General features: G+C 43.2%; 1 protein-coding gene across 2 annotated transcripts in view; it reads left to right on the top strand.

Annotated features, from left to right (window-relative positions):
• The first annotated feature begins 2,399 nt into the window (after positions 1 to 2,399).
• Positions 2,400 to 22,381, top strand: part of znf385a (zinc finger protein 385A) — a 75,167-nt gene continuing 55,185 nt past the window's right edge. The window contains exon 1 of one of the 2 annotated variants that reach the window (XM_061774727.1): positions 2,400 to 2,987. In XM_061774727.1, the coding sequence (XP_061630711.1) occupies positions 2,978 to 2,987 (10 nt within the window). In that variant the 5' untranslated portion in view covers positions 2,400 to 2,977. The remainder of the gene's footprint in view (positions 2,988 to 22,381) is intronic. The other variant, XM_061774742.1, reaches the window with a different exon arrangement.

The following is a 22,381-nucleotide window of genomic DNA, read 5'->3' as shown; positions in this document are numbered from 1 at the left end:
AAAAAAGAACCTTTACTTTGGTAGCGATACATAATACAGTGGTTACTTGATTTTGGAGTTTTTCCAAATATGAGCCGTCTTTTGGCCGATTTTTTTTGTTACTTTAACTTACGAGCAGAAATTTGAGAGACGAGCGCTACATGGTGCCAGTGAACTCAACTCACTTCACATCAAACAGCAGTTTGGCAGAGTGAACAATTCTTCTAAAAAGAGGCTTCAAGCTGTTGAATGCCACGCTCAGTTGAAGTTTGCTGTCAAACTAAACATATAACAAAGAGAATTACACATGCATTTAAAATGACCACATAACATGCTTAAAGTCCGCTAAGCTTAATGCTAACAAACGATGCAAAATGCCAAGCTAACAAATAGTGTGAATGTGCCAGTGTTACAGTATAACGCTTTAAGCAACGGATATTTAAACACAAATGGTGCAGAAACACACATCGACAAACACTATAAAAATACAGTTCATTAGTCATTTACAGAGTCACTGATGGTGTAGTGGTACACTCGCCTGACTTTGGTGCAGGCAGCGTGGGTTCAGTTCCCACTCAGTGACGGTGTGAATGTGAGTGCGAATGGTTGTCCGTGTTTATATGTGCCCTGTGACTGACTGGCGACCAGTTCAGGGTGTAGTCCGCCTTTCGCCCGAAGTCAGCTGGGATAGGCTCCAGCGTCCCGCGACCCTAACCAGGATAAGCGGTGTAGAAAATGGATGGATGGATAGTCATTTACAGTAGTTGTCAAAGCTTTGTTCGTTTGTGTGTGACTGCAGTACATTGCCCTGCGGTGGCCAGGAGCCACAATGAAGTAATTATTTTTAAATGTTTTTCTAAGGGAGGCTGGAGCAGAGTGTGGTCACAGAACAAAATGAACTCTCTTTTTTTTTTTGTAACCTGTCCTGTTCAGCTGCATGGCCTTGCAGAATGGTGGATCTGTGTGCCTTTGTGCTGGAACAGTTTTGCAGTGCTTTAAAATTATTATTATTATTATGTTTAACTAAACTCTTATCTTAAAGCACCCACATTGTAACGATATCCAGTATATTACACTTTTCTTTGATTTTGTTTCATCATAATGACCTTTCCATTGTTAACATGACCCGCTGTTCCGATTGGCTGGGAGTAATCACATGGCTCTTGTAGTGCTCATTGACTTTCCTCCCTTGACCTCAGTGTATCCATACAACTGAAGTTGTCATGAAGACTTCTTGGTATTCACTCCAGCACCCAGTGACTCATTGCCTCCACCTGGGAGGGTGAGGAGGGCGGGGTAGAGCGGCGTTTATCACTGATGGGGTTGGCTAATAGAGAAGCGAGTGAGGGAGCATGCAGGACGAGAGGAGGCACTGTGAACATCAGGCAGCATTTTCTACAGCCCCAGGCTCACGTGTTTGTATCTTTGCGTTTCCAAGCACGCTCGCCCAGGGGCTTAATTTTTTGACAGCTTTGTTAAGCCTTCTCTTAAAGCGCTGAGCTTTGCAAGTAACATTGCGCCAGTGTGCTTTTCAAAAGGTACCCAGCTTTGCTTCAGTTTGTGATTCCTCTTCATTCCGAAACTGAAGACAGAGCATGTAAATTGCCCTGCTGTTGGAGTGAGTGGTGGTTCTTGGTGCGACGACAACTGCTGAGAGCCTCCTCTTCAATTAGTCCAAGCCTACATTCTGTTGCACAACGTTTCATTTTCTGCAGCCTTTCTCCCATGACTTTGCCTCCGCTTTGCAACCTCTCGTCCTGTCACTCCACATCTCTTCATTCCTCTGTCGCGTTGGATTTAGTCTTATCTCCGTCTCCCCCCCCCCCCTTCTTACTGCTTCCTCTGCTCACTCAGCTTCCATTTTAGCTTTCCTTTTCACATGGCCATCTCCCCTTCTTGCCTGGACAGGTACTGTGACATTGCCTGAGTAGGTTAAGAGAAACAGTAAGCGAAGATTTAAATAGAGAAAAGGTTAATCCTTTGGCAAGTCCACAGACACACCACGTTAAATAACACAGAAAGGAGAGGTGTCGGTGAACAGCAATTACAATAAACAGAAGTGACAATCAAAGAGCCCGCAGGGAGGTGATGTGTGTGTGCGTGTGTGTGTGCATGTGTATGTGTGTAAGGGGACGGGGGATTGTGGGAAATGAATGTTAGAAACTGGTGGGAGGAGACAGAGTTCTCAGTAAAGCTCGTTCTCTCCTTTCATGACTTCCACTTTGCATGATGACAAGTGTCTGCTGCGGCTCCCATTGGTGGTGGCTGCCACCAATCAGAGTGAAGACAGGCAAGGTGCCCCTGGGTTATACACAACCCCAAAAAGAAGAAACAGAGCTGTGGAAGGGAGTGTGTGTTTTTACCCAGAGAGAGAGAGAGAGAGAGAGAGAGAGAGAGAGAGAGAGAGAGAGAGAGAGAGAGAGAGAGAGAGAGAGAGAGAGAGAGCGATAGTGTGTGTTTGTGTATGTTTAAAGCACACTGAAGCTTTTCTCCCCACCCACGAAGCATCTACTGAAATGATAGTTGGGAAGAAGTTGTTTGTCAGCTGTTTCTTGGAGATCACCGAAATCCCTCCTGGCTACTATGTGGAGAAGAAGATCTTGGCTGTGGAGTCTCCCCCTCTGATTGGTTACCTCACTTTGGGTTCCCCCACCTCCTCCTGACTCTCCTCTCTCTCTTGCTCCCCTTTGCAAATAAACCCCTTCATAGTGTCCTCAGGCTTACCTGAGCCACAGCTGCTCTCTCTCTCTCTCTCTCTCTCTCTCTCTCTCTCTCTCTCTCTATCTCACGTGCACACACTTCGCTTTTCACCTGGAGAGTGCAGGCACAGCGGACGGCATGCGCAGCAGCAGTTGACTCTCCTCACATCAGTCTCTCTGAGTTGCCTCCTCCTGGAGTGTGAAGGGGGGACTCTGAGGAAGGACTTTGGAGTTATTTGTCCCTTGGCTAAAGGACTCAGAGACGGAGGCCATTGGACGACCCAGAGCCAGCAGGCAGTATGATTTTGGGTGAGTCTGTGGCTTTTTTTTTGGTGCTTGGAAGGTCAGTCATGTTGTCGGATCACTAATTCCTTTGCTAAGCTTGCGGCTCTTCATTAGTAGTAATGTACACTCCGCGTGGTGTTCATTCCACATCTGTCAGCACAGACCGCCGGGATAAACCCTTAAACTGCGGCAAGGGCTTGTAATTATCATAATAGTGTGACATTAATACAGCAGGTGTGAGTGATGACAAGGAAGGTCAAATTGTTTAGAGCTGAACTGTATGATTATGGGATGTTTGGTCACATGACCAGGCTCACATGTCCTGTCAGAGGAGGTGAAGATGCTTTTAGATCAACCGATAACAGATGATACTCACATATCCTGGAAGCTTATTCACAATGTTGTTATGATCCACCCTCCTAAAATATCTAACATTCCAGCTTTTTTTTTTTTTTTTTTTTTTTTTTCAATTTAAACACTTACAGGGCCTGCAGGGGGGACCTTTTCTACAAGAAAATCAAGGGGAGAACAGAAAAGCAACGATATGGCAATGATGCCATAGTATCACCAAGAAGTGTCCAATAAGATTGCAGTGATGTCATTTCCTACACTGTTCAAATACACTTAGGGGTATATGATTTTAGGGGATGATGAATTTGCCTGTGTTAAAGTCCTCAATTCATTTCTTTGGTCATGGCAATGATCCAGCGCCAATATATTACATTTTTGCACCTTTGTGGGCTTCCAAAATCCCATTTAAAAAGATCACGTGGAAAGATTCAGTTCTGTGCTTTTAGTTATGCAGTCTTGCTGTGTTCTGACTCAGCCAGCATTTTCTTAGTTAGTATTCTGGTCTCATAGTGGGCATGTCTGAGAGAGGGATCCTGTGCGCTCTACATAGCTGGCTTGTGCATTCACATGGAGGATGCAAGCTTGCCACTCACTGTAAGTCCAGATAAGCAATCATGCATGTTGTGTAAAGGCTACGAAGGCCATGTTTATGCATTTAACCAGCAATGTAGTACCTGCCAGCATCTGCAAGCATACTAATATGCGTGTGGTTGTGCCGGGGAGTGTGTGTGTGTGTGTGTGTTAATTACGTTGCTATGTGCACTGCCGGAGACGCCACTTTGTGTTAACGCATGCCTGGACTGATTCAGGCTCTGCCCTTCTGCTCTCTGGGCAGACATGTTTTTCAAACAGGCATCTCTAATGATTATAGTGACTCGTGCAGACTTTGAAAAGAACAAATTCACGTGGGCTTGACTTTAATTTCACTTGTTTGTCATTTTGGGAGAGTTTACACATTTTTGTTCATGCCTGCAGTTGCATGGTCCAAAAAGTGACTATTTAGCAGTTAGACATGCACTGTCTTGATCTGGTTGCAGCTGGGGGCAGCTCTCGTAAATTATATTTGGCTGGCATGTGTGAACAGCAGCATTAACACTCAGCTGCAACAGTGACAAACTTAATCAGCACAGAGCAACGGCTTGTGAAAAAGCAGAAGCAAAACACACAGCACAACATTGTCCAGTGAAGTCCAGCGTTCCATTCACATGGAGGACTGTCAGTGTTAGTTTGATGCTTGCACAATTTTAGCGTTCATCTATGGCCGAGTCACACCAAATCAGTGTGCTTTTTGTCAAATTGAATGGGCTGGCGAGTCTTCCAAAAGTCACCTCAAGTCCCCTAATTAAGCTGTCATTCAGATATGCAGGTACCTGCCGTTATTCTTTCAGTGAATGATTCCCATTGCCTACCATTGTACTACATTTACATTTACTGCACATGGTAAAATGTGACTGGTAACCGACTTGACAGTTCTGGCTTTCATCCTCGCTGAAAAGGCAAATGTCATTGTAATGACCTTTGCAAGACTGACGCAGGCTGATGTGGACCTTTTGTCATCATATTCAGCTGTGTGATACAAATCTGCAATATTTTACATGCATTTCTCTGACAAGTGCTGATAGAACATGAACAAAAGGTAGTCAGATAAAACCATATGTGTGGTTCATGTACAGTGTGAATGCTTGTGTTTTCTGTCTCCATCGCCAGCTATGTCTGCCTTGCCTATTAGTCTGTGCCTGCTGTTTGTTTTGTATGACCTTGAGCTTACATCCTATGCTATTGCTTCTCTCGTCCCCTATTTATTTTGCACTTAAGAGTCAATCTCGGAGAAAATAGCATTGTGAAGATAGTCCAGGGCCTAGGACGTAATCTTTAAATATGACAGTCTCGATTATGATGATGTCAGTGGATGTTGTGCTCTTTGGCTGCCCCAGCGCGACTCGCGGATCATAAAGTCAATCAATTGTAGCTCAGTCTTGTGGAAATCGGTCCCATTTGACTGAGGAATTGCGCCTGCTTACCAAAATTAGGCAGGAGATGGCAGGGAAACTCACGGTGAAAACTATAATTTAACTTAACCATACAAACACGACAGAAAGCCGAACTGAATAACGCTATTCACAATATTCGCAACTATTTGCTTTGTGGCTGCGTCACTTCTTTTGAGAGCTGGGAACAAATAAAAAATGCATATCATTGTGTGAAAAGACTGGCATGACGTTGCCACTATTTTCGAAACAAAAATATTGTCTGTTTGAAAAAATAACTGCTCTCAGGCAGAATCCCCACATCACCAAACTCAAAACTTTTCAGGAAATCAAAAAACCTCCAGTGATCATTTTTTTAACAAATCAATCCTACTCAAATGTATTTAACCTAATTTCTTTCCCTCATTATTGTCAAAAAAACAGGCTTTCAATCTCGAAATGAAAAAATCCCTGGTTGGTGCAGACTCTCAGGAATACTGGTGCATGATGGGTACTTGACAAGCAAGAAATGTTCTTGGGATGTTGCGTTATCTTGGCTTCATCTGGACCTTTTGCTAAGGTGGGTGAGTCTGAGTCACCCCCAATTCATGTGAAGATGTTTCATCAAGCCTCTGCTCAGTCTTTGTTTTTGGGTGCCTAATCTGTCTTCATTAAACCTCCCTCACTGTTGACCTGCCTTTATAGCTAATGCTAATTGCAATCACTCATTCACTCATAATGGTACGCTCCCTGCCCCTGCTGCACTCAACTGGAACCTGGAGGTCAACTCAAAATTACATGAGAGAACGAGAATATGTTCTTTGAGCAGATCAGCACTTTTTTTTCGCCCCATTTTCGCCAATGCTCAGCTCCCCGTGTTTATGTCAAAGTGACATAGTAATTAGAACGCCTTAATGAGCCAGACATTTGGTATGCGTGCAGGCACACTTTGGCCCTTTGGGCGTCTTTGCATATCCAAGATATAAGAGAGATGCTTTAGAGCAGCAGTGACTTGGGAATTCCAAATAAGATGGAAAATAGTGGAATGTCCATTCGACCATAACTCTTTTTGCGACATTACTCCAGTCGGCACGGTGGACGACTGGTTAGACCATCTGCCTCACAGTTCTGAGGACCTGGGTTCAATCCCCGCTCCCGCATGTGTGGAGTTTGTATGTTCTCCCCGTGCCTGCGTGGGTTTTCTACGGGCACTTTGGTTTCCTCCCACATCCCAAAAACATGCATGGTAGGTTCATTGAAGACTCTAAATTCCCCGTAGGTGTGAATGTGAGTGCAGATGGTTGTTTGTTTGTATGTGCCCTGTGATTGGCTGGCAACCAGTTCAGAGTGTGAGGATAAGCGGCTCAGAAAATGGATGGATGGATGGATGGATGGATGGACATTACTCCATTTCCACTTTGTTATAATTTCAAGTCAGTTTTGTTTCATTGTGTCGAATATTCAACCATCCATTTTCTATACCCCATTTTGACTTCCATATACCTGGCAAGCATAAAAAGAGGAATGAGTATTAGGTTTACAGCCTAAAGAAATACAAACAATTATACTATTATTATTTATTGAAGCGATCACCGAATTATGACTATTCACATAATTCACAGCTTTTGACTGTTTTCTCATAGTTTAGATTTCTTTCATATTTACTCCTTTGTGTATAAAGATGTTAACCGCTGTGCAAGAAGACGAAATGAAACCAAACTGAAATGACTTACACTTTGATGATGCGTGATGGAAATGGAGTGAACAGAAGTGAAGGGAGGAAATTACTAAAGGCAGCTGGCTTCATATATCGTGGGTTTTAACATTCCTACCTGTCGTATGTGCTTTAAATACCGTATTTTGACGACCATAAGGTGCACCGTATTATTAGGCGCAGGAATGGTAAAGCATACGCTAGCTTAAAACATACGGTAGCATGCATGCACGCTAAAACAATGTTTTTAAAAAGGCAGCGGGAGCAAAACTGAGTACGGTTGTACTTTATTGAAGTATTTAACAATCTACTCATGTTATTTTTTGATCAATCCTCATCCACAAATCCATCAAAGGCCTCATCTTCTGTATCCGAAATGAACAGCTGGGCAAGTTCTCCATCAAACACGGCTGGTTCTCTCTCGTCATTGTCGGAGTCAGTCTCGTTGTCGTGCGGCTCCTCAGAAAGGATGGCGGCTTTTACGAAAGCTCGATCAACACTGCAAGCAGACACGCTAGCCCAAGCACCCACAATCCATTCACAAATTGTGGCGTATCTCGCCTGGCGTTGCCGCCTGGTCTTAGTAAAGATGTGTTCGCCATCTGTCATCCATGGCTCCCACGCCGCTCACAACTTCATGATGGCAAGCTCCGAGTTATTGGACTCAGTCGAATGGTGACTGTAGAGACGCTTCACCCGGCTGTTCTTTGCTCATTAATCCATTGCTCGAGTTGGTCTTCCAACTCGGGCCACCTCGCCTTGTTTCTGCGTTTTGTTTTTCTTTTTTTTCCGCGGAAAATCAGCTTCGTCTTCTTGACTTGACGAAGCTCGTTTTCCGGCTTCCTCCACTTGCGAACCATGGATTTGTTGATCTTGAATTCTCTCGCGGGTGCGGCTGCTCGATTCCCATGTTCCTCCGCGTAACTAATAGCTTGTAATTTAAACTGCTTCGTAAGCGTGTCTCTTCGTAGGTGCCATTTTCGGGGGTCCTTAGCCAAACCGATGCACATACCTGAACTATATACCTACTGGGGGTGTATCTTTAGTGTCCTCTGTCACGCGCACCCTTCCCCCTTTATGTCCGCGTGCTGTCCTCAGTGACGTCCGCCTTCCTCTATATAAGCAGCATGTCGGAAGGAAATGCTCCCAGTCAGTCAAGCGGAGCGCTCATTAAAGTCACACAACAACATTTACAGATTTTGGAACTCGGTGCACACATAAGGCGCACCACACTATAAGGCGCCCCGTCAATTTTGGAGAAAATTTAAGACTTTTAAGTGTGCCTTATGATCGTGAAAATACGGTAAGTTAAACTGCTATACAGTGAACAAAAAACAAATTACGTCTCCCCCGTCACTTGGATGAGGTGTGGTGGATTGGGTCATAAATGGGTGGCTGTGAGGTGAGTTTCTTCCCACACTAAGCACAGCTGACTTGGTGTACATTCCAGTTTCATTTTATTACTGATTGTCGCTTTAGCCATACAGTATTGCACTGAGCAGCCAGGACAGAGACGTGGTCATGATGATACATTTTCTCCTTGCCATCAATGGCATGTTTCTGTCGTTGCAACACAAATAAACTAATAAATAACAGAAGCCAAATACAGTCGTGCCTTGATATACGACTGACTGGACTTACAAGCTTTTCGATGTATGAGCCGTCATTCACTCCATTTTTTTTTTGCTTTGAATTTAGATTGGGCCCGACATATTTGTGGGGAATGACAAAACTTCTTGTAGTGTGACGAACAAGGATTTGGCACTACGATACCCCTACGACGCCAAAATGAAAAGTCTAGTATTTTGTTTTTGTTTGATTTTTTGGATATGTTCCATGTAGTGTGACATATCAACGACAACTCTCTGACAGCGCACCTTGACGTCGACCAATAGAATTGCGTATTGTGACCGGCGCTGTGCCTGCTGTTTTCAAAATACTTGGTCGCCGTTGTCAACATTTATTCACGCGCATAAAGCAATGTTTACCGAAGCGTTAGAGCAGGATTCAACAGAATGCCGGCATGTTTATGTACAACCGTTAGTGCTAGCATTGCTTTGCTAGGCTACATAATGTTTGGTTTCGTGCTTGCGTGCCGTAGCATATTAAAAGTATGTGAACATACCTCAACCAATCCTTGAATCAACGTTCTCTCCTGAGCACCGGTGATGACCACCTCACATTTGTCCTCATTTTTTTGTTTTTTTCCCCAACACAATACATTGGCGCGATCCATTTTTGTTGTCATCGCCGGTGTATCCGGTCGCATTGACCGATGACACGTTTTCCGCCTCTCTGACAGTGTTTGATTTGACAAGATAAAGCCGAGTGATCGTCAAAGACGGGATACGGTGGTATCTGAATACGTCGTGTAGTGTTGCTAGTGTCTGACCGAGATACGACATATTGCAATCGTAAAAGACCACATTTGTCTTGTAGTCTGATCCAGGCATAAGTTTAGCTTTTTGCTGTTCATCAGCAATAACCGGTTCCCGGACTAACGTTCCGGTTCTCCTGGAACCGTACAAATTAAAAAATGTTGGTTCCCAGTTTCGATGCCTACAGTCCTTCCACCACGAAGAAGAAGCAGTGAAAACCAACGAAGAAGAATGCGCATGAAGACGTGCTTCACATAAATTCACGTAAACGTTGTCTCACAGGATGACAAACATTAACCTTGTGCCTCATCGGTGGGTAGGGAAAGGAATCAGTGTTTTATAGCAATTGGTTACATCCAGGCGGCACGGTGGCCGACTGGTTAGAGCATCAGCCTCACAGTTCTGAGGACCCGGGTTCAATGCCCGGCCCCGCCTGTGTGGAGTTTGCATGTTCTCCCCGTGCCTGCGTGGGTTTTCTCCGGGCACTCCGGTTTTCCCACATCCCAAAAAACATGCATGAATTGGAGACTCTAAATTGCCCGTAGGCATGACTGTGAGTGCGAATGGTTGTTTGTTCCTATGTGCCCTGCAATTGGCTGGCAACCAGTTCAGGGTGTACCCCGCCTCCTGCCCGATGACAGCTGGGATAGGCTCCAGCACGCCCGCGACCCTAGTGAGGAGAAGCGGCTCAGAAAATGGATGGATGGATGGTTCCATCCAAAAAAAGATAAAAAATCACCGGTGCCATGTGAAGTTACTTTTCGTGCCAAAATGCTGAGTTCCGGTGCGTAGCCTTCAAAATAAAAGGCTACGAGCTTAAAAGAGGAAGTCAAGTTAAAACTTGCACATATAAACCATTTGACGTGATGAAACAGTCCCAAATAATTAATTTAACAATGCTATATTTAACTTTTAGCTGAAACATAAATTAATGAATATTAAGTCAATTGGGTTGGTTCCACAGACATTGGCTTTTAGTTCATAGGTTTGATATTGATACTGGTTAAAGAGTCAAATGTTCATTTTAGTCTATGCTGCAGGCTGCTAAGAAAAAGGAAGTTCATAATTTCGACACCCTTTATTTAAACCATGCAAACTTTTTTGACGCAGCCCCCTAAAAGAATCGGAATCGAGAATCGTTTGGAACCGGAATCGCTCCAATTCAAATGATGCCCAACCCTAATCACGCATGACAATTTTGAGGCATGTACTGTAGTATTTGGGGATGGTTAAACCTCAATTTGTACGACTATTGATTCGAATTTACACCGTGCTTTTTAACCTTCATCAAACACCGATGCAAGAACAGGCATTTGTGCTTTTTGGAGAATATCATATGCTATTTGTGATACAGTATTGTATTATGACAAATTACATTGCATTTGACCTACCTCACCTTTCAGTGGTTCATCTATGCGATGATAAACTGACTGGGGCGGCTTACTTTCATCATCATAATCGAAATAAGGTCCTTGTCATGTGAGTGGCCTCGGATGCAAGATTGATGTGACACGTAACGTATGTGAGAGTGTTCAGCATGTGAGCGTGTGTGTGTGTGTGTGTGTGTGTGTGTGTGTGTGCGTGCGTGTGTGTGTGTGATTAGGATGTCAGTGGTGGGTAGATGAAGATGCAGCAGCACTTGACCTCTTTTCTTTTAACCAACCTGATGTAGACTCTCAAGTCAACAAGGCAACACAGCCCCTGTCTTCTCCGCATCCCGCTCCTCTTGCTCTTGTGTTTAGCAGGATGTCAATTAGGGTTAAAGGACTACAGATTTATTTTTTTTTTTGGGTGATGAAAGTCGAGTCGAAATTGATTAGTCAATGACATCAGTAGTATTTTTCAGCGCAGTACAGCAGTCCCCAACCTTTTTTTTTGCTACACGGACTGGTTCCACAAAACAAATCTTTAAAATAGACCTAATCATTACGCTAATTGTTGTAATTAGTGGGAGCTCTGCGCTTGTTTCTCTTCAATGAGCCGGTTAGTCTTATCCTACGTTCATATCAACAAAGTAAGTGTGACCAAATATAGTCAGTTCTATGAAATGATTAAAAATCAGCACATCCCAGTTGATCTGTCTGAGAAAGGGGGCTGTCGTAATTTCTGTATATTAGCGCACGCTTTGGTCATTTTAACTCAGATTCTCCCACGAGATGCTCAGGAAATGGTTCTGCTGCTTTGTGAAATAAATGATTTGTGATCAGCCCAGCTCAGACGCCAGCCTCTTTTTCCTGTTTCTCTCGGGAATTATAAAAACTAGAAAAACGTACCGACACCAAAAGATCATAGCCTATTTTTACTTAAGATCAGTTTGATTAAGGTGTTGGAAGCTGAGGACAGGCCTTCGTCATCTCGCTCAACCTGGGGACAATTCAAGCAGTTCCAACAGTTCTATTTACCTGTGCATATGACAACTAAATGGATTTTATTTGCTCAACTGGCTTTCAACTAATTAATGAGTGTATTTATGTTTCATGGAATGATTTTCTTTGCCTTCTTTAATGCACTTACCTTATGTACAAAATTTGCTCTACAAATACACTTGCCTTGCCTTGGGATGGGCGAGACGAAAGTCCTCTGTACATTGGTTGATTGGAAGACAAGACCTGATTATTAGTAAGTCGACTTTAAGCTTTGAATGTCGATGCGGATTAGTTAGGTTGACTCGTCAACTAGTCGACTAGTAGTCGGTTCAACCCCTAGTGTCAATACATCGCGTAACATCCTGTTATTGGATTTTTTCTGCAACCATTTAAAGTTCATTTGAGTAATCCCAAATAAAGTCCTGCTGTTTTTGTAGACTTTTCCTGACTAGGTGTGTGTTGTGTGTGTGCGTACATGTGTGTTTGTGTTGTCTTACTACATGGAATCTGCACATTCCAAAATAGACTGTAAAACTATTGTAGACCGTGTAGTTGCACAAACACACAAAGACATTTTGGGAAATTCACTTTTCAGGTTTTTTTGTCCCTGTCCAATAGGCAATGGTTGAAAGCAGAATATTTTGTCATTACCGATCATGCTCATGGAAAGTAAAAGCCCTGAGTGTTTTATCGATCAACTAATTCTGTAACAGTGTGGGAAGGGGCATTAATAACAATTCCCCAAGCAGCTGCAGCCGAGCATAAAACAGTTGAGCAAAGCAAACGTTTGGTGGGCAAAGATGATGCATTACTCATTGCTGCTCTATTTCTGTTCACCCTGAAGACGATTATAGAGAGAAAGCCAGACTGATATCATACAGTGAAAAGTGTCTTCATGAAAGGGAATTAGCTCTTATAGGAATCAGAGGAAATTCCCTAGAGTGCTGTTGAGATAGGGTTTCGCACAAAGACCGAAAGAGAAATCAATTCTCCTTGAGACGCAGCAAGGTCTCGATGGTGATCGTGTTGCCATATCTGGACAGGAAGACGCACGGGAGTTTGCGAGATAGATGTATAGGAGGAGTGGATAAAGGCAGCGAGGAAATGAGCAAACAGTCAGATGATAGAGAGGGGCCAGATGATGGTCTTTCAGTTAAAGCTGGCCTACGGGAAGAAACGGATTCCTTTCAGCAATGCAAACACATATAGCCAGAGCCTCTCTTGAATCATCTGACTCATGGAATCTGGCGGATATGAGCTTTATCCATGACATACTGCTGGGAATGTCATCCTAACGCTACAAGGACATAACCTCAATCTTTGACCCTAACCGTCTATTTTCTTTTCCTTTATTAGGATAAGCATGCACACAGACACTGTAGTAGCTTCTTTTGCTTCTTAGAAGCCCTGAGCTACCGTATAGTCTTTAATCCTTAATGTTACATGAACATTCTCAAAATAGAATCTCCACGCCTGCACGTTGGCACCGTCAACTAAATCTTCTGTGGTGTTTAAATTGTGTCTGTAATGGTCCAAAGATGGCAAGAGCTTGCTAGCCCATTGACAGCCACTGAAGGCATTATTTGGACATTTAGCTCAATGAGAAGTGGTTGCAGGGTGCAGTGCAGGCGTCTGGTATGCACACCTGTCTCCTTGCAAGCTCCTCTCTTAGCCCCTTAAAGAGGGGGGAGAAGGGCTTTGCCAGGACCTGCTCCATGCAGCGCCCTGCCCTTGCCTGAGGCTACAGGGAAGGGAGGGGCAGGGGAGGGAAATGCCAGAGGTGTGGCTAAGAAGGCTGTCAGGGGTAAAGTGGTAGCTGAGGTCATACATTAACTGCGTGTGTGTGTGTTTGTGTGTGTGTGTGGGTGTGTCTGTGTGCGTGCACATGTGTGTGAGAGGCTAGAGCATTACATTGTTCGTGTTGGTCACACAGGTGAAGATACATTTTCTATCGCCGCATTTTCGCCGCATCAGAATGTTTTAAAGCTGCATTCATAGGATTCTTTAAAGTAAGCTAACAATGACAAACAGACATGCAGCATTCCGGTCACACAATTCACGTTTCATTCATTCAAGTATTGAATCGAGCATTGCCCTGCAAAATTAGCATATTGATGCAGCGGCACAAACACAACAGTCACATTTTATTTATATTTGAATGATGTTGTGAATGTTTGGGTTGGAGATGGCATTGCATATTGCATACGGTGTTACACATAAAGCATATGGTTTCTCTTTTCTGTGCCTTTTTGTTCGGAATGTATACTATAAATTATTTCATTTTAAAACTGAATGAAATAAGTCCCTCCGGGCACTCCGGTTTCCTCCCACATCCCAAAACCATGCATAAATTGGAGACTCTAAATTGCCCGTAGGTGTGACTGTGAGTGCGAATGCTTGCTTGTTTGTGTGTGCCCTGCGATTGGCTGGCAACCAGTTCAGGGTGTACCCCGCCTCCTGCCCGATGATAGCCGAGATAGGCTCCAGCACACCCGCGACCCTAGTGAGGAGAAGCGGCTCAGAAAATGGATGGATGGATGGATGAAATAAGTCCGTTTTCAATGACACTAGCAGAGGTATTCTCACAGTGAAATTTAATAATATAGTTATTTGCAGTGGTGAAGGACTAAACAGTGCCTCACTAAGAGCTGTTTTTTGTATTTTACTCTTCTATGGTTCATTAAGGAAAGTGCAATGATACTGTCCAGGGGTGTCAAACTCCGTTTTGTCCCGGGCCACATTGTAATTGCGGTTTCCCTCAGGAGACCGTTATAACTGTGAAACCATAAAAATGTTTGATTGCCTCATCATATTATATATGCACAGCAAATTAATGGGTAATTAGTTTTGAAATCAGAAGTGAAGGGTAATAGTTTGTGTAACTATCGTTCAAATTACTGTAAGAAGGGGTTTGATAATTAAAAAAAATTGCTTGCAATACCACAATGTTATTATTTATTACATGACAATTTGAAATTTTGGCACAGATTTTTAAAAAGACTCATGGCAGTTTAGACACATGATTTCATTTTGCGGGCCACATCACATGATGTGGTGGGGAGGAACTAGCCGGGCCTTGAGTTTGACACCCATGCTGAAAGTCAATGGGTCTCAACTGTTGTCAACTTGGGACCCGCATTTTCCTGTAGTTGCTTAGTCACAACCCACTTCGACAGAAGTGAAAAACAACATGAAAAGTTCCAAAGTAGCCTTTGAAAACATGTGCACATGTATATCACATTTTGAAACATAACTTCACATATTTTTACGTGTTCAAAGTGCCTTTTAGTGTACCTTATAAAGAAACAGAGGATGTACACAACTACTGCATGTACAAAAATGAATTGGCACTGGTCTTTTCTTTTTAGGAAAGTGCAAAATGAACAGTTGGTCTTTGTAGGAATTGAAGTATGCAGAGCAGAAAAAAAATGTAAAAAATTAAAATAAAAAATAAAAATGCAGCAGTTTTAACAGTCTGAATTATTATGCTATAAAAGCCCTAATGACATTTTTTATGTGACAGGCTGTTTAAATGCTGCTGGAAGTTGCATTTATACCCCAAGTAATAACATTTTTGAGGCATGTCTGTGAAAATAATGTCATTTAATGTTAAATGGAATTTAATTTATTTTCTAAATAAAAGGCAAGTTAAACCTGTTAAATATTTCTGCGGCGACATAACCAATAATCTGTACACAAGTTATAACGTGGCGTGATATATCACAAACCTATGAACGCAGTACCTACTAAAGTCACAATTACAATAAATACTTGCAGAATTGCCGTAGATAAACAATCAAAGGAAAATTGTCGTATGTCGGTACCCTTGTAAACCAGGACCCTCTGTATTTCCGTCGCCTGTAAAAGCCTCCCTAAATGGCTTCACGTCCCACTTTTTGGCCTTGACTCACTAGTTAAGAATCACTGATAGAAGCAACTGAGCATTATCATTGCATCAGTACACAATACTGCATGTTTTTGGGGGATCCAGCTCTTGTATTGGGCCTAATGATCTCACTGAAATGTAACAGCACTGTAATTTTGTTTTTTACAGTAGCCCTGATGCTATTTTTTTTTATGCTTGGCCAGTAATCACCAGCCACTGCCCCAAATCTTCATTTCGAGGATTAGCCAGCAGAGAGATAACTTGTGTTCTTTTGCTTTCATCAGTTGTCCAGGATCCAGCACTCACGGCCCAAGTCTCTCCCATATTTACACGCTGATATTCATATATTTACTGTACATAGCATATAAATGTAGACCGTATCTTATCGTCTCAGCCTCTCCTCTTCGGATCTCATCCCACATATGCACACAGACATACGCATAATGCTCACACGTCTTGTCAGTGTGTCCCCTTGGGGAGCATCAGCTGCCCGTTTGGCACGCCTACTCAAGACACAACAAATTAAGGTCACAGCAGGGATGACCAAGCCTGCAAAGCACAACGTGATGTGCTATATGTAAGTGCATTCATATTGTTTTTCAACTCCTCTCACCTCTAAAAACTGGCATGACTCCAGAGAGAGTTGTTGTCAAATGACTCCTGTCCCACTCCGAAGAAAACTGACCCCCAGTGCACCATTTTGCAAGATAAAAGGTGACATCTCCCCACCTTTGAATCCAGGTTAGAAGACAGACATGAATGCTCTCCTCATGGCTCTTTGATAATGCCTGACAAAGAACTATACCCCCCTCTTGTCTCCTTTCGGGACTGTGGGGACTCATCTTCTGCTGTTGTGGATCCATCAGTGCTGTTTTTGGATTCATTTTCAGATCATTAGCATGTGACACACTCTAATGAAAAACAACAACAACAACAACAACAACAACATTGTAAAGCTGAACAACTGTCCCCAAAAGATGAACCAAACGAGGTATTCTTGAAAGTTATAATATATACAAAATTGATTAAAAAAACCAAATCTTGTGAGACTCCATCTCAGTAGCATCTAACAAAGGGTTATTAATTAACAAAGTGTTTGAGGGTTTTTCTTTTCATCTTTTTTTGTAGGTTTTTGTGTGTGATCACACCACTGAAGGGTGGGTACCAGTGATGGCCCACTAAGCTCTATTTTTGCATTAGTGATGCTTAGGATGATGAGTTTAATAATACACCAGTATTTAGTAGTGTTTACTGCACCACTGCGACCAGTCGAGATGCCTTGGGCCAGCTGCACACTGAGTGCCGAGAAAGCCACTGAACTATTCAGTCGCGTCGCGCAGGCTCCTGCAATGAGTTTTCACGATTTGGAGACCGTCAGCAACTAATTTGGTGGCGATTCCAAATGTCGAACTGCAACTGAATGGTGTCCCAACAGCACCGACTTTTACAGCCAATTAAAATGCCAGGTTACATCACGTGATCTTTTAGTGATACAAACATCTGACCTGGAATAAACATTAGTTTTAAGACAATAAATCTAAATAATCGACTCAATACAATGTGATCTTGAGTCCAGAACTTCCAGGGGGCTTGTCCTTACCAATGCAAACCAGAGACCTCCCTTGAAGGGCAGTATCATATTCTGCCTGAGTGTGCGCCTGTGTAATCCATAGCTGCAGGGAGGGTGACCTTCACGGCAGGCAGGCAGGAAAGCAGGCAGGCTGCGACATAAGCTGGGCAGGCAAAAGGATGCTGATGATAAAATATGTCACATTAATTTGGATAATTACAATCTACTAGCGATTGTTCTCTCTTAAACATCATTAGGGTGAGCTTTTGTTTTCATTGGAGAGTGGAAGAAACATTTTTTCCAAGATTTTAATGTATTAAATCGAAACAGACAAAACTGCAAGAATATACAATACAAATACATCGATCAGCTATCCAAATGAGTCATAAAGCTTGGGGGAAAAATGTTATCACTCGCTACACATTTGTTGTAGCACCCTGAGGGCTGAATAAAGGTGAATCCAGTGGCATAGAATGTTATTGGCAACGATGTGAGGCGATGACGCAGCCAAATAGACCCCTGCTCATGAATGATGCATGTCCCCGTCGGCCCCCGGGGTGAGAGGGAGCTGGACAGCTGGGTTGCTGCATGTGCATGGTGCAGAACAAGGTGAGACTTTTTATGGCTCCCACCTACATCACACATCAACTCAAAATCTGGAGCGTTGACGCTGCTCTCTTGGAGTGGAGACTCCATATATCCCCAACGCTTTACTGCCCCATTTGTCTTTTATTTCAGTCTTCAATTCTCCTCATGCCCTTGCATTGTCATACTTTGACTCTCCCTCCCTCCCCCTCTCACCGAGCTCCTCTATTTTTGTCAGCGACAATCACTGTATTTTCTGTCTCACTGCCCAGCATTGCCGCAGTCTGAGGCTCACATCATAGCAAGGTTGACGGAGAAGAAACGCAATGGGGGCGTGTGAGTGTGTGCAGCATAGAGGAAAGCCTCCATAATGGTTTGTTGTCGCTGTCACATCTGTCGGCTCCTTGGGCTGCCGTGGAGCGAGGAGAGGAACACGCATTCCGTGACATTCCGTCACGTCAGCAGCCCTCACATGCAAGCCTACATCATGCCTGTTCAATCATAGCTTTTGAGTGGATCTAAGGCAGATTATCTGTAGTTCACAGTAAAAAAAAAAAAGAAAAGAAAAGAAAAAAAAACTATAGTGCCATAATGTTAACCTTGTCTCAATGAGAGTCAGTTACCAGTCATATAATCTCCGTAATTTAAATAAAAATACAGTGGTGCTTTGAGATACGAGTTCAAAATTCATTCCATGTCCTAAAATCATCTTTCCCCATAGAAATGAATAGAAAGTGCAATGATTCATTGCAGCCCCTGCCACCCAATTAAAACACTTTTGTAATGTACATTTTTAATAAGAAAAATAACATTCTATAATATTGGACTTCATAAAAACATAGAGTAATGGTGTAATTCAATCAACTGTGAATATATAAACAGTTTTTGCCTCATTTCAATGGCCATTTTACAAGGCCCATGGCTCCGGTAACCTTTGGGAAAATTCTGGAAACATCAACGCATACCGGAAGTGTTTCTTCCTCTTTTGTTTTGTGATCACGCGATATTTCGAGATCGGCGGTGGAACAGACTCTTTATGTGTGTGGTGTTCTGTGTTGACATTATCGGAGTACATCACTCACAATACGATCAAAACTGTTAACTGAAAGGCCGGGGCCACGAGTCGAACATTTTAAGGCCACAATGCATATATCACTGATGTCCGCACTCCCAACAGCAGCTATCAGCTTAATAGAATGATCTAATAATATAGAAATATCTTTTTTTAATTTGCTAGACAGACACATCACATTTGTTTGTTGCCGCATGCCTGTCTTTCGCTTCACTTCAGAGAAATACTGTAAATACTATTTTACATGAGCATTTTTGGCACATTGCAAATTTGTCTGTCTGTTCGTACATGAAATGTAAGTGTCAACAATCTTTGCGTCGCTAATTCCGACGTGTCCTGTATTACAGCAGGATAGGATCTGGTAATAGACTTCTCATGATTTGGAAAAGGCAGTGCTAGGGGGGAAGTAACTGTGATAGATCTAAACGCTTACAAGCACGTGCAGCAAGCATTTAAATAAAACATACATTGCAGGGGAGCAACAAGTGGATAATGCAGTCGGTCAGTTAAAGCTATGTGCACAGTCTGAATAGTAAGTAGTAGGAGTCTGTTCATTAAATGTGGAATTCATTGAAAATCAATACTGAATAATACCTTACATTTACTGAATATACGTGGGGACAGTAGACACGTACCGTAAGAATTCTCACATTCTTACAGCAGTGATTCGTAAGCATTTATTCGGTGTTGTTTTGTGGACAAGAGAAGATGCTCTCGTGTGGTAAATGCATATCGTTCATTGTCACCCAGTAGTAAATGTGCTTGCGCTGCACATCACAGTCTTCCACACACACACACACACACACACACACCACTGGGCTGTCCTCCTACACAAAGATGACAAAATTGTGGGACTGCAAGCATGTCGCAGCATCAAGACAGACAGAGCAAGTAAGGGGGCGGGAGAAGAATTGGCCCATTTTGGATGCATTGCAGGTGGATAACCTTTCATATTTTCTACCATCACATTGTTTGTTCAATTAACATTAAGTGTAGGGAAGAGAGCGAAAGAGTGTCGAAGGGAAAGAGAGAAAGAGCAGTGTAAGCAAGGACATTGCATTTGGAGGTGAGGAAAAGGAGAAAGTCCCACTTGCACTAAGTGGACAAAAGTACTGAGACACACATCTAAGGGGGTAACAACCCTTGGTTCACCCACATTGTTAATTCTTTATTTTAGATTTTGTACCACTGCTCTAACTTTGTGGGAACAGTTTAGGTTAAGCTCCTTTGTCTCCCAAATGTACAAAGCAAGGCTGATACGGGGGCATGCATGGATGAGCTCAACTCCATCAAACAGCTTGGTGATTAGCTAGAAAAGACCTTGTGAGCCAGCAGGCCTTCTCTCAGGTCTAATGTCAGTGACATGTCCACTTATTGGTCAAATAAAAAAGCACCTGCTGGGAATTAAAAACCAGCCGCAATTTAATTCGCTCAGTTGGCACCTTTGAAGTCACTGATGGTGTAGTGGTACAGTCGCCTGACTTTGGTGCAGGCAGCGTGGGTTCAGTTCCCACTCAGTGACGGTGTGAATGTGAGTGCGAATGGTTGTCCGTGTCTATATGTGCCCTGCGACTGACTGGCGACCAGTTCAGGGTGTAGTCCGCCTTTCGCCCGAAGTCACCTGGGATAGGCTCCAGCGTCCCGCGACCCTAACCAGGATAAGCGGTGTTGAAAATGGATGGATGGATGGCACCTTTGACTCCTCTCACTGTGACTTGGGTTTCTAAGTCTGCCTTCCTTTATATATATATATATATATATATATACCCCGCCTCTCGCCCGAAGATAGCCGGGATAGGCTCCAGCATGCCCGCGACCCTAGTGAGGAGAAGCGGTACAGAAAATGGATGGATGGATGGATATATATATTCTATTGAAAAGGGTACAGATAACAGCCATTAAAGGGAGAGTCTGCAGTGTTAAAACTACTAACAAGATTCAAAGATAGGGTGGAGGTTGGACTGCCGCGCCCCAGGGAATGCCGCCCCGTTGTGGTCATGTTCACAGGCATCTTAAATCCTGTCCAATCGAAGCCACTCTTTTCATTCCCTTTAAATGCGTCGTGCAAGTGGCACACTGACTGACAGTCATTGTCATGGCAGAAGAAGAAAGTGAAAGTGCGCCAGAACACCCAGCTTGTCACGAACCGGTCTCCCAAATTGGGAAACACGTGAGGCGACACTTGTGCTTGCACAGAAAATCAAGATACAGCAGTTTCTGCGTTTCACCGCAGATGCGCCATCAACGAAACTAGAGCCCTAAATTTAATCTGTTTAGAATTTTTTTGGGGGGGAAGGGGGGGGGGGAGGGGATTTTGAAAATGGGATTTTATTCATTTTCTGGGGGTGGATATTCCGCCGTGGTTTCAGCAAAGCTCCTGAAGCCCAACTTAACAGGTCAGTGTGTAGCTGTGGTTGTGTGCCTGCTATGAGTGTGCCTGTGAGGGCACGGCAAATGATTGACACCTCGATGGTCACGCATTCTGTCTCTGATGGGTTGTTTTTCCTCAGGTGCGGTGGTTTCTTAAAATTCAAATAAGAGGCAGAAGTTTGGGCCAGAGAGGGCAGATTTTTTTTTTTCACAGATCATTGCACCTCATCTACTACTGCAAGTCAGACCAGTCATGATACAATTATGTGCTTTTTTTCAGACAGTGTAGCTCTGTAAAGGGCCGTGTTCTTGCGCTGTAATGTAACAGCAGAAGTGTGGCTTGATCAGACGCCTCTGTATTAGCAGGGCTTCCTTGACAAAACACTTTGCTTTCATAAATGTCAGACGAATAAGCTTCAAATCTGTTCAAAGCAATTATTGCCAGCACCCTGCATGAGCTTTGAAACCAAACAGATATACAGAAACGTGGCTAATTTTTACCAGTCTTCTCTGAATCCCCTTTTAAATCCTAATCCCTCTCTACCTTTTTTCAACTCCCTCCTCTTTCCAGTTCCATGTGGCTCTCACCAGTGCCAGCATTGGCTCCAGTGTAAGGCACAATTACAGAGATGATTCCCACTGTCAGTCAGCAGCTCACAGATGAAGCCGGGCCTCTTTAACATGCTAATGGGATGCCAGATTCAATCAAGGCTTTGTATGGCAGTGGCACTGCTCATTATGAAAGAAATCATAATAACAACGAGGTTCTGCCGCAGTGGCATGTGGCACCTAAGTAGTTGCTCTTTTCTCTTTATGAAAACCCTCATTTCCCTTCTTTTCTTCATCTGATCCTCGGGAGCACCAAGCTGTTGAATAACGAGATTGTGACTTGGGGTTGAGCAGCAGCAAGACTAATTTGCTGGCTAATTTGTTTGCATGTGTGTTTTAATTATTGAAGTCAAAACGACTGAGCGCTCAAAAATACAATTGTAGGAAATAATAGCGTCACGCTTGCATCCCATAAATATATTCAATTCGTGTTTGTGAATACTTCAGTAGCAAAAGTCGAAGTGCATTATGTTGGTGATTCTGTATTTTAACCATGTGAAGGATTTTTGACAATAGAAAAATGCGGGTTCCAAGCTGTTGAGAGCCAATG

Source organism: Phyllopteryx taeniolatus, chromosome 1, assembly GCF_024500385.1.
Source record: "Phyllopteryx taeniolatus isolate TA_2022b chromosome 1, UOR_Ptae_1.2, whole genome shotgun sequence".
NCBI lineage: Eukaryota > Metazoa > Chordata > Actinopteri > Syngnathiformes > Syngnathidae > Phyllopteryx > Phyllopteryx taeniolatus.
This window is presented reverse-complemented; position numbering and strand designations above follow the sequence as displayed.